The sequence below is a fragment of the Atta cephalotes genome (assembly GCF_000143395.1).
Source record: "Atta cephalotes unplaced genomic scaffold scaffold00002, whole genome shotgun sequence".
Taxonomy (NCBI): Eukaryota; Metazoa; Arthropoda; class Insecta; order Hymenoptera; family Formicidae; genus Atta; species Atta cephalotes.
The window spans coordinates 6432678-6445681 of record NW_012130066.1 but is presented as its reverse complement, the minus strand read 5'-3'; the positions used below and the strand labels follow the sequence as shown (position 1 = coordinate 6445681).

At 28.5% G+C, this 13004-nt stretch overlaps 3 protein-coding genes across 3 annotated transcripts in view; 2 read left to right on the top strand and 1 right to left on the bottom strand.

The window, feature by feature from the left end:
- The first annotated feature begins 4053 nt into the window (after positions 1 to 4053).
- On the top strand, positions 4054 to 5961 carry LOC105621101 (bridging integrator 3-like). Its single transcript, XM_012202576.1, has 4 exons — positions 4054 to 4061; positions 4162 to 4269; positions 4475 to 4649; positions 5452 to 5961. The coding sequence occupies exons 1-4, from the start codon at positions 4054 to 4056 to the stop codon at positions 5959 to 5961; spliced, it is 801 nt and encodes a 266-aa protein (XP_012057966.1).
- Positions 5962 to 6124: 163 nt separating this feature from the next.
- Positions 6125 to 11183, bottom strand: LOC105623375 (activating signal cointegrator 1 complex subunit 2). The gene is made up of 13 exons (XM_012204773.1): positions 11085 to 11183; positions 9932 to 10092; positions 9340 to 9724; positions 8874 to 9088; positions 8481 to 8666; positions 8227 to 8382; positions 8039 to 8132; positions 7766 to 7939; positions 7486 to 7608; positions 7278 to 7405; positions 7007 to 7208; positions 6755 to 6926; positions 6125 to 6328 (listed from the first exon to the last, which is right to left on the bottom strand). The coding sequence occupies exons 1-13, from the start codon at positions 11181 to 11183 to the stop codon at positions 6192 to 6194; spliced, it is 2232 nt and encodes a 743-aa protein (XP_012060163.1). The 3' UTR covers positions 6125 to 6191.
- A 1529-nt stretch (positions 11184 to 12712) lies between these two features.
- Positions 12713 to 13004, top strand: part of LOC105623364 (GDP-fucose protein O-fucosyltransferase 2) — a 4755-nt gene continuing 4463 nt past the window's right edge. Inside the window, exon 1 of the mRNA XM_012204762.1 lies at positions 12713 to 12852. Coding sequence (XP_012060152.1) covers positions 12713 to 12852 — 140 coding nt within the window. The remainder of the gene's footprint in view (positions 12853 to 13004) is intronic.

Here is a 13004-nt window from a genome sequence, read left to right as displayed (position 1 = left end):
GTTAGTAGTAACTAACTATACTACTATACACACACATATATATATATATATATATATATATATATATATATATATATATATAGATAGGATCTCTATCTAAAACTTCGAAAGTGGTCTTTTTATTCACTATAAAAAAGTTTTTTTAACAATTTTTTGAAACAATGAGATATTAAACTTGATATCATAAGAGTAATATAAAATTTGTCTGAATATAACTATACTACTTTGTCTTTAAGAAATCATTAAGCAAAGTAAGTAACACAATAAGTAAAGTCGTATTTTTTTGACAGCAGTAGTGACTTTATATTGTATAAAAAAACTTGTATGAACACATTAACACTTATGGAATATCTTATACTATATAAAAGTGAAATAAATTTTCATAAAAATTTTCATAATGATAAGTATTAATGTGTTCATTAGGTTGAGCACAATTGTCGGAGAACGTCCTTAAGACAATCTTGATAAGATTCGACTATGAATATCGGCCTAAGTGAGAAGTAGATATTGTTTGCACTGTGGTGTTTCCGCCAGCTCTTAATTGGCATTAACAATATAGTAGTATTACATATAAACATATATGCTATTGCTAGACACAATTGCTTTATTTACCATTCCAAGGCTGTGTTCTAAATTTACTACCAGCACTAAAATGCTGCAATTTACATGCATTATAAATTTTCAATATTGGTGAGTCTTCATTCAGCATTCATATACACGTTATTTGCAGATATATATCCATCTTTTGAAGCTTTCTTTAATTTCACATACTCAATATTGTTTGTGCACATAATATGCTTGCTGCACTGTCGTTTGGTCCATACAAGCTAAAACTTTTGTATTAAGGAAATATATATGTCAGGTGACAGTTCTACGGTTGAAAAAAATATAAGTTTTAACGTTTTTTTTTCGATTTTAATATAAAATCTATTGCAGCACTAAATTTTGCGTCTACTTTAAAATCCTGTAAAAGGATTTGTGATTTCGTTCAATAAATTCGGAGATTTATAATCTGCAAAGTCACGATAATTTGGCCATTCCCCAGCATCCCCTTGATAGTTTTGTTTAAGATACATTTTTTTAAATCTTTAAAAAATTGTATTGTAAAAATGTATGTATGTGTGTGTTTGTGTGTGCGTGTGTGTTTATATTTTATAAATAAATGTTAAAAATGTTTGATTTTTGGGTCTCCTATGAAACCTTAATCACAAAAAGTTGTGATTTGGGACCAATATAAAATAATAAAAATAGTTTCGTATTTTAGAAATGCGGGGAAAGTAGATTTTTTTATGTTATCTGTGTTTCCTTTTGTAAGTTGAATTTTAGTATACAATGTTAGAACTTATCATGAATTGGATATATTACGAAGTTACTTTGCCAATCACAGGCTCTTGGTTTGGGATCTGAGATGGTCTCTGTCACAACCTCTGCATTATCCACTGAACTCTTGCGAATTAGTCTGGCTTCTCATACAGGCAACAGTGCTTTGACACAGAGCGCTAATTAGTAAAAAGCCGCTTGTGGATAAAATTTATCCCCATCACCCGTTTTTCACCAATTAGCATTTGGTATCAAAGTATTGTTGCACGTATGAGGATCCGGGCTTATTTTTCCATTTTCTGCACGTTATAACATTAGCGCGTTACAACATTATATATTTACAAAATAAAGAAATATTAGTAATATTCACCACGTTCCGAGTAAAAATATAAATTTTTGTCAATATAAATAACTGACTTAGAGTCCTATATTTATAAGAAAAGCACGACTTATGTCAGTATCGCAAAAATACTAAAAATAATGAATAATGGGAGAAAACTATAGGTAAATATATATGCATGTAGGAACATGAATTCCTACTACATTATTTTTCTTTAAATTGTACTAATATTACAGAAAATCTTTCATGGGCTTTAATTCTCCGAGATAGTACAATTTATTACTACACTAACCTGAGTTGAATGATGTTTCGTGCTCTTTTATTGGTAGAGTGTGTAACAACCAATAGTGAAGCATTTTCTAATCCAAGTTGGTGCAAACCCAATTGGACCAAAAACGCTATTAGTTTTCGCATTCTTATTCTTTAGAGTTTGTCAACATTCGAGGGGACTTCGAGCTAACATCGAATCCGAACGAAAAATCGCGTATATGGATTATGGGATGCAGGTTGGATTAAACCTGGATCCACAAATCACGAGTCAATCGCATTAAGTGGCGAGCCACTCGGCGTCTCAGATAGAGTCCTTCTCTCTTATTAACTTTCCATTAGAAGAATTTCGACAAAATAAATCATAAGGATTCTTCTAAACAATGATTATCTATTAAATAATAATTTTCACTATCATTAAAAAAAGGTTACATAAAAAACTCTACCAGTTAAAGTGTAAAATAAACAGTAATAGCAACAAGAATATAAATGTTGATGAAATCAAATTGAAAAAATCAATCGACGAAGGTTTTTACGATACCGTTTATATTTTAGAAAAAATTAAATATCTTTTTAATAAAAGTTCTTACATAAACATGGCATAAATAACAAGTATAAATAAATGAAAGAAATATTCATCGTATGATTTCTTGTTATGTATAGAAATTCAATTTCGATAATCTTGTATTTAACTAAATTTAAATAGAGACTTTATAGTGTAACAGAGATTCACAAAGTGTCAAGTGACGTTGATATATTTTGCTGATTGGCTGGAGTAATTCGTAGTAGCTGCTATATTGAATTTACTATCAATACTTAACATCGACTCCTGTCGACTACTGCCATGAAATAAATAAACTCATCCTTCAATATTTTGTGAATATTTATTATTCTATTAGTCTATTCTTTTTATTCTATTATTCTATTATTCTATTATTTCATGCTTTACATTGAATATTGCACACTTTATGTACAGAATTTATATCCATCATCATCATGCCAACGAATTGCGCCGCATATCGCTATAGTAATAATAACAGTGTTAATGATGGATGTAAATTCTGTACATAAGCTATGCAACATTGTTTGATTGCAATAATTTAATTCTAATGCAATCCTCGTGTAGGAACAGAAACAAATCTCAACAATCTTCCATTTTCCGAAATTTCGACTGCCATGGGACAGCACCTTGTAGGTGCCTTTTCATGCTAACAATCAATGCTCATTTTCAGCGTCAAAATAAATCACGTGATAAAAATTGACGAATATTAAGCGTCAATTTTGATCACATGATCTACTTTAACGCTGAAAATGAGCGTTGAACATCAGCATAAAAAGCATCTTAATGGCAAATTCGATTGAAAGAATTAGTGCGCACTGATATTATATTAAAGCCATTGTACACTGATTTAATTTGAATATAAAAATGAAATGCAAATATTTCGAATTATGAAATACATATTTTGTCTAATAGTACAATAAAATGTATTAAATATTTCACGATTTAATCGATTTCTATGTTTATTTATAAACATCTCTTTATATTATTTTGTGTACGACGGCTTTAATGTGCACCACGGTGTGCACTGAGTGCGTCCAATCGAATTCGCTATAACTTTAACGTTTGCGTAATCAACATTTGAGCGACCTTTTCCTCATTTTTCCTGTTCACATGACAGATGTTAAAATAATCAGAGATTTATGGGTTTATCAAGTTATCTTGAATAATAGGTTTATCTCTCAAACGAGATGGGACAGATCTCTATGGAACTCTCTATGGAAACGCATGCGCGATACACGTTAAGTGTTTCTAACAATCGGCAAGATAACAAGTGACATTCTTATCGCGTACTAATTAAAAATATCTTTTCCGAGTGCAGAGATCAATTTTTAAAGGACAAGATTAAAGAATATATAATACTATTTTTCTAATTATACAATGATACAATTATATATATGATTTTGTCAAAGATTGATTTTAATATTTACGAATTGTCAGATAATCGAATGAAGCAAATATTATAACTACAAAAGCACTTTGCAAAAATGTCTGAGCTTTGAAATTATTCATGTAGATGTAAATGATTGTTACGTTAACATTTGCCAATCAGTATTGATTATTGAATATGACGTGGTAAGTTTAATTCTCAAAATATGTTAAATATTATTTATGATACTTTCTAATGTTTGAATTGCGAATTTACATAAAATATTTATATTGTATATATGAACAGGAATCCTTTAAAGAAGAACTACTTGACCCAGAGACCGACTTCTGCGCCGCCACTTTTGTCTTACGCAGAAGATAAAGAATTGGACGTTGTTGTTCAAAAACTTATCTAGTACATTTGATAGAAATTATTATATGTCTATAATAATCATATTTGCGCAGTGCAAATTTTTTCTTGTTTTGTTATAATTTACAAATATACACAGCATATTTTTATTAAGTGCTGATTTTATGAACTAGATTTTATGAACTTTTGCATTTGTTTACTTAAAAAAATATTTAAAAAAGTATTACAATATATCTATTCTCTTTTTAAGTGTGGAAAGCGCAATAAGAAAATTGATCAAGGAAATGAAAAAATATATAGGAGCTCTTACAAATTTAGACAGGGCTGATCAACGATTAAGTACAAATCTGATCAATTGTGGACTGGCACAGAATAACGATGAATGCAGGAGAATAGTGGAAGAATATTATTCTGTCGCTACTCAAGTAAAATATGATATTAACGTTCTCCCTCAAGATATTGGTCATATTCAGCAGAATGTCTATTTTGTAATGAAAGTCTCTTCATTGGTAGGATTATTCCTATACAGTGTTTATTATCTAGAATTTTCAGGGGATTCTTATCCTTAAAAATTAGGGATTTTCATCGAATTTTATCAAGGAAACAGGACATAGGAAAATTTTTGAAACTTTAAATTGTACTTTTAAATTTAAATTCTATCTTTTTCTGAAAACATTATTTCTTTGATTATTTTTTTCTTAATATTGCAAATTTTGATAATCAGTAATGAGAATAGTTTACACGTACATGTATTCACACACATTCTTATGTATATTTCGCAAGATTTTATTTGAAAAATTAGAGTAAAACAGTGTAAAACACTATATTTAATATTATATAAAAATATTTTATACTATTTAATATTTTATACTATATTGTAGTGAACCTACCTTCCTCATATTATCCTATAAGTTTCGTGGTTTCAATTTTAGAAAATGGTCTCGTGGAATCTCTCTTATAATAATATATAATTCAATATATAATTTTTAATATACAATTCAAATTGTTTACAGTCTAAGTTATTTCAAAGTTGCATTAAAAACTTCTAATTTTATTTGGAAAAATCTATGAATTTTTGAGGAATTCTTTACAAGATTTCAATAAATGTTCTGCTTTAGATAAAGTTAGATGCGAAGAATGAATGCGAAGAAAACTTTCAAGAGTTACAAAAAATAAACATTCTACTGAAGGCATAATATTATAACTCATGCTACATTTCGTTATTAGGTAGGAAAGAATGTTCAAGAAATTAGCAACTTATGCCATAAAACGTTTATAGAACCTCTGAAAAAGTTCAGGAATGAATTTATTACCATTGCTGCGGCGATAGCAAAGCGTGAGGATCTAGTAACCACGTGGAAATATGTATACAATCGTGTAAAAAAATTACAAGAGAAAAAAGACAAAACTGCGAATCACATCGCGAAACTTGAAAGAGAACGACGAGCAGAGGAGACGGCTGCTAAAGAATTGAAGACTATACATGCTCAATTACTCACGGAATTGCCAACGTTTCTTGGAAAAAGATTGGAGTATATCAATCCGAGTATTCACGCTGTGATTATGATACAATTAAATTATTACGGACATGCGACGCAGTTGTATACACAATTGATGCCTATTAAGTATTCTTCTGAATTCACATCAAACACAATAGTACCTGAGGAGGAACATCAGCGAGTTATAAATACTGAATTAAATAGATTGCGAGCGCTAACTATAGTAAAGGATCACTGAAGTACAACACATTCCTCTAAAAATTTCTGAAACAATGTGTAATATATATATATTTTTTTTATACAATTATTTTTAAATAAGAATGTATTCATTTTTAGCACGGTATAATCAAGCAAACAAATAAAAATGTTTATTTTTATGAAATAATTAAATAGCCAAGTAAATATACTAAATATATTTATTGCTTGGCAGTATATACATCGTGAGATCTTTTGCGAAAATGTGCAACTTTAAGATGGAATCATTCCTTGTTTTCTTTTTATTTCTGCACCCATTCGCCGATTATGATTGCCATGTGTAGCCTTGTATACATTTTTTCTCCTATTGACTGGTCCGTTTTTATCTTGCTTATCACCTTTGGATTTACCTTAAAGAAAAAAATTGTAATCTGTAATCTGAACTGTTTGGGATACTTCTCAATAGTACGCTATTGGACTGCTAAATATATAAGAATTTTTCGACATTTGACATATTTAACAAGCAAATCAAACCAGAGAAAAATGAGATTGTGAATATTTGCTATGAATCTAATTAAATATAATAATTACTATATACAATTAGTTACTGTACAATTAATATTAATTTCAGAAATGCTATTCCGAAATGTAATAAATCAATATTTCATTGAACATATGCACATAAATGATATATTTCTATAAGTTAAAACAACAATTTTGTATATTTGCCGAATGAAAATAAAATGGTTCATTTTGTATCTGTATCATTTTACGTGTTTTTTAATAATTTAATCAAATTACAATTAAAAAAATGTGCAAATAAATTTGCAATTTACCGTTTACATTACATGCATTCTTGCCTTCTCTTGATTGTTTTCGCTGTTCAGCTTTAGCATGTAATTCCGCTGAATCTTGTACAAAATGATTACTATTTTGTATAGGTTTCTCGTCTTCTATCTCTGTATCATCCTCAGAGCTAGCATTATTTTTATCGAATGTCTGAAATACCTATATGAAACAAATGTGTTGTAAAAAAAATCAAATTCATTATATATATTATAAAGATAAAGAATAATCGAACAACTAACTCTTGGAGTAGTGAAAGACCTTGCATCTATTTCTGCAGAATCGTCCTGTGCACTACCACGAATATCATGACTGTCATATGTGTCATCATATTCATCATCGTATTCATCGGTAACAATGCTGTATTTTTCATAGATATTCCTCGCTTCTCTAATTGCAGATTTGTCGTTCAACATTTCATTTGCGTTTCTGTATTTATTTGTCCTAGGAAAAAGATGTATTTAATTTTAATCAATGTCAATGTGTGCAAATTTTATCACTGCAATAACTTACTTTTTCTTTACACCTGACACATCTGTAAATTTCTCTGTCGTGACTTCAATTTTATCGTAGGAAACATTCAACTCTTGAAAATCGTTAATCAGATTTGCAGTAGTCAGATCCATAGCAATCGATGTTTCCTAAAAGCATATATAATATAATATAGATTAATTCTCGCTATTTTAACTTATTATAGCAAAGAGATTATTTTATTACTTACCATTGGATCAGGTGGTATATATGGTATTGTCCTATCTAATTCTTTCAAATTATGTGGTAACTTGTTCTCCAGAACTGCATTTACCACAGATTCAATATTATAGTTATAATTCTCTAAACATAGCTGAAAGTTTTAGATTGCACAAATTTATAAAAACACTACTCAATATTTTCTATTTAAATTTAGTACTAGTAATCGATGCGTTACTTCTCATCCGTTATTTCTATTTAATTACAAATTAATAATTAATTGAATAAATTAAATATATAACAAGTCTTACCTGTATAAAACCTTCACCATAATCGCACAAAATTTCTTTTACCTCCGAAATAAGAGACATTAAGTTGTCGGGATATTTTGAACCAGAATCTATCTTATTGTTCATGCAATTTACATCATTGGAATGTTCTTTTCGTTGATTGCTTTGAATACCGCTAGATCCAGCAACAGCTATCTATAAAATTTTTTAATAAAAATAAATCTTTAATAATAATAAATCTATACATATATATATAAATCTATACATATGTATATTTGCAATATTATTACTTACATTTGTATTATTGAGTGATGCATTAGCTAACATCTTGGTATCTCCAATCGATGCATGCAATGACTGTAATATATATTTGCTTTTTATCGTATCACTGATTATTAGATATGTAAAGAAAACTAAGATTTAAAACTGTATTATGTTTATGTATAATAATATAATATTGTAAACTCTTTAAAAAAGGATACATTTCAGGATAAAGTTTAGTTATAATTTGAAGATCGGCATCAACTGGGTAAAACTGATGATAATCTATAATGAACTCTTTTTCAGAGATAGCACTTATTAGTGAATCCAAATATTTATCTACGCAATTTCTTATCTCATTTTCAGTTATTGTGTTTCTGTAGATGTAACATTAGAAGTAAGTAAAAATCAAATATTTTCATTAGGATATCCATATAATTGTTTTTATCATAAAATGATTTTTTCGCATACTTACATTTTTTCTTGAATTTGTAATATGGATTCATAGATAATAATTCGATAAAGATTTAACATTTCAACTCTGGTTACATCAAGACGATGCTTCAATTCAATGTACTTTGGCATATTTTCCTCGCTATATGCTAATTTGTCTAATTTTTTATACATTTCAGGTATAGTACTCCCATATATTGAAACTATCCTAGCAAACAGAAACAATATAGTGGCACCAAAATAAAAATATATTGTACATATGAGCAAAGTGTATACGTTCACAAATAAGAGAATTTCAATTTAATAAAAATTGTCGAATATTAAAAAACTGGTTTAATAAAAATTTAAATATATTGCCAAAAATAATGTATTAATTAAATGAGATATTAGTAATAAAATAAAGTCTTTTATTCACTTGTTTATGAAGTCATCTTTATGAAATATGGCAGTTACTGGAGAATAGACTCTTAACAATATAGTAAGAGTTGATGATATATCTAGAACATAGAGTATTAAATCCTCTAAATTATACAATGTCATCTCAATAGAGTCTCCTCTTTCTGAAAGCGCCACTGCTTCAGTAGCATTACTTGGACAATTTTCAAATCTTCGTTCAACATTTTCGAGAGCCTATGATAGTAAAGATAATTGACTGATTAATTCAATTGAAACAAAAATTATAAATTCAATTTTTTTTAATAAGTTTCTACTTTTGATCAACAATAATTGTTGATTATATTTTTAAAAAAATTTAACTTAGAGAAGAATTAATTATATCAATTCATATTTGTGACTAAAATAAATAAAGAACCAGTAATTGAAATGTAAAATATAAAAAAATCAATGTTTTTCTTTTATCACGATTAAACAGTATACATCACCTTTATAAGGCATGGTATAGATTTCTGAAGGTCATCATTGTACATCGGTTGTAGATTAAATACGCTATCTACAATTTTCTCTACTACTTTGGTACTTTCTCTACCATACAGTTGGCATAGATCAAATATAATTGGTATCGTGAATATGTAATAGTTATACAATAGTTTTCCAAGAAACGGACGGTTCATATATTCTGCTGAACTCTGTTTATTCGTGCAGAGTCGCGCGAAGACGATAAGTACGTTACGACGAAGATTCTCTAATGCTTCGCGCATTTTTGGATCAGCAGGAAAACTTTCTAAGGTATAGAAAGGTGGGGCTTCTTGTAAAAAAGAAACTAATGTATCCATAATCGATGTATTGTATATAATATTGGACCAGAATCTAAATAAAGAAACCTACTTGTAATAATTGGAACATGTTAACTGTAGATTTATTCTTTTTAGTTGAACTTTTTGTATCATTCATCTTCCCTTTTTCTCTCTAATATGAAAAGAAAAAGAGAAATGATGAATGTGTGAAAATGATGCAAAACATTCAATTAAAAAGAATAGATCGAGTACTGAAATTACTAAGACCTAATTATTATACCGATAAAATGGAAGAGCCAGTAACCAGTTTAAATCTTCAATTATGTAACTCACAATTTCCATCCAATAATCCTTAGCACCCATAATTTCTGATCCATCTTCATTGTATATCTCTGGTGCTATGTAACTTAGAAAATAACGCTTATCTGCCCACTTCATATTCTAAAATTCGATATTAAACAATATATAGAAACTTAAACGTTAAATAAATATGACTTATATATGCAATTATTAGATGTTCAATAAAAACAGAACATGAATTTTGAGATTTTAGTTTTGATTTTTTTATTTGTTGAATTGCACTAGAGCTTTTCTTCTTGCTTTTGCTGAATTTTAAATTTATTATAATTTATAATTCCATATTTTTTATTTTAACATAAAAAAAGAAGTAAGTTGAACTATATAAGTTTAGTTAAAAAAAAAACAGACCTACAGCTATTTCACGTTAAGTAATTTCACGTCTTATGCTGTATATTTCAAAGTTACTTTGTTTGAAATTTTTGTATATTATTACATTAAGTTTATACAAATATTTTTCATATAGACAATAAAAGCATGTAAAAAATGTAAATTATTCTAAATTGAACATAACAGAAAGAATATATAGAAAGAAATAATCAAGTTTTATGATTATTAAAATATGACTTTATAGTACTTAAATAAAAATATATATAAGATAGAAATTAGCACAGTTCAGTACAATGACATAAAACATAGATTATAATCATGATTGTCCAGTTTTCAGATTTCGACTGAAGACTCGTTTTCAAGAGCAATCTCCAGTTTTCTAGCAGATGGGAAAAATCAATAGTTGAAGTAAAATAAATATGCAATAAGTTGAAATTTTTTACAATCAGTGTATACCAGTTTAAAACTTTCTTCAAGAAAAAAAAACGAGCTTTAATCCTCTTTTTTTTATTCCTGTGTTAGAATATCTTCTTTTGTGAAATATTAAACATATATATTTAACTTTAAGTTCCAAAGTATACATTATAATTCAGCTATAGAAAAAATATATATATATATATAGTTTTCTATAGCTCTATATATATAGATTATATTTTACATGTACACATAACTTTGCTTCAAATATAAAAATTAAAAAAACAGATCTACGAAATTTCTACAATCTTAAGATTAAAAAATTAACGTACCAGCGCATCTATCACAACAATCACCCCGTCATTCTTAATATTCAATTGCAGTTCCTCCAAAGGCACGCACTCTGGATTCTGTTTAATAACAAAAATCATTTTATAAATTAAATATTTCCTGTTGTTGGCACAAATTACGCTACATATCTTAAAAATTATAAGTTACACCAAAGTTAATTACCTCGTAGAACTTCATGATTTTGCATTGTTTGTCGTAAAAAACAATTTCGTTTGCTGCCTATTTGCAGTTTGACAAAAGACAATAGAAAAAGAATGCGATAGAAGTTTTGATAGATACGATGATAAAACGAGATAATCACAAAATCTGACGAAGCAAGTTTAGAGCGAAGCGTTTAGTAAATCGTCGAGTAGCGTGTCCTCAATAAATTCAGAAAACCGGGTAATCCCTAATAATTTCGACCTGTATAAATTGGTGTAAATGCCTACGAATAGTCAGAATACGTGAAACAACTGAAAGTAATAAACGTGACACTTCGTGACACTTTCTGAAAGCAGAAAGAAGCCCGAGATGGCGCGAGAGAAGATCGATAAACACTAAAGTCACTAGATTTCTAAAATATCGCAATTGATTTCAGAAATGTCAAAATGGATGAAGAAGTGCACATAATACATGATTTCAAGCATAGTAGTTGGTGATTCATCCTTTAAAGTGTACTTATCTATCCCTTCGTACACTTTCACATGCATTAAACTTTTACAATTAAACTCATATTAAACTAAATAAATATATAAATTAAGCATTTATACATATTTATACATATTTTTCGGTCATAAATAAATTAATTATAATTAAAAAACATTTATTTTACATTGACAGCTTTATTTTCCATTACATTACTTGACAGCTTTATTTTCCAAAATAAAGTATGTATATACAAAGGCATAAATTTGAAATGGCCGCGTCAAAATGGATGTGAGTTTGTGATTCAAAAATCTAATAACTTTAGCGCAAGGTCTAACACATTTAAGGCTTGTGTCCACATGCTAGAAATCCGGGACCTCGGATGAAAACAGAATCACCATTAACCAATCACAATGATCATGTGATCAAATTATTCAAATGTGATTTGTTAATTTTTTCTCTGATCAAGTTCTCGGACAGATTTCTAGCTTCATGAACATCGGGCAATCGGTACAGTTTTTTATTTTGTTATAAAGTCGCATCATTAGTATTGTGTAATAATTAAGAGTGATATTTCATTTGTTCGTTTTTGTTGTACGACAAATTTTTCAACCTGTTGATTGGTTATAGGATAGAGATCCGAGAATCTCTACACACATTTGTCGTACAATAAAAAACGTAAAAATGAAATAATACAAATAATGAATAAACAAATGAAATTGCATGATATAAGATAATGATATAAGAAAGAGATGGGGTCAGAGAACAAGAGAATTTCGATTTTATTATGTATTATCAGAGAGAAGCTTGGCTTATTCTCTCTCATTCTCTCTGGTCTATGCAGTATAAATTCTGCGATATTCAATACAACATAAAGGTTGGAAATTCATTACTAGGGCACAGAAAGAAGTAGAGACTAAAATTAGAAATTTATCGGCTAGAAGAAGAAGAAAAAGAAGAAAGAGGAATGTAAGATTTACAAAAGATGTCTGCCTTGAAAGTTCTATGTATTATTATTTCGATTGTATTCGCCGTGAGTGGCAGCGAATTCGGATTTTGCAAAGCGCCTGACAAGTGCACCATGGATTCAAGGAAATGCGTTGAGAATCACTTCACAAAAAAACGGTCAGGAATTACTGAGATTTTACGCCAGAAAAATTTACGAATTTGTTTCATCAAGTTTTATTAACTCTTTAAACTAAGATTTTTTTGCAAAAAAAAACAAAAACTGTAAAACGCTAATCTAATCTCATTGTTTATATATATATATATATATT

What these genes read in the sequence shown, in the direction of transcription:
- LOC105621101 (XM_012202576.1), top strand. An exon ending in GTTGTTCAAAAACTTATCTA is followed by an intron (nt 4,270 to 4,474) that starts GTACATTTGATA and finishes TCTCTTTTTAAG; the next exon opens with TGTGGAAAGCGCAATAAGAA. An exon ending in ATTATTCTGTCGCTACTCAA is followed by an intron (nt 4,650 to 5,451) that starts GTAAAATATGAT and finishes TTTCGTTATTAG; the next exon opens with GTAGGAAAGAATGTTCAAGA.
- LOC105623375 (XM_012204773.1), bottom strand. Translation starts at nt 11,183, where the DNA reads ATGATTTTTGTTATTAAACAGAATCCAGAGTGCGTGCCTTTGGAGGAA. An exon ending in CTGGCTCTTCCATTTTATCG is followed by an intron (nt 9,725 to 9,931) that starts GTATAATAATTA and finishes TTCTTTATTTAG; the next exon opens with ATTCTGGTCCAATATTATAT. An exon ending in ATATACCACCTGATCCAATG is followed by an intron (nt 7,406 to 7,485) that starts GTAAGTAATAAA and finishes ATATGCTTTTAG; the next exon opens with GAAACATCGATTGCTATGGA.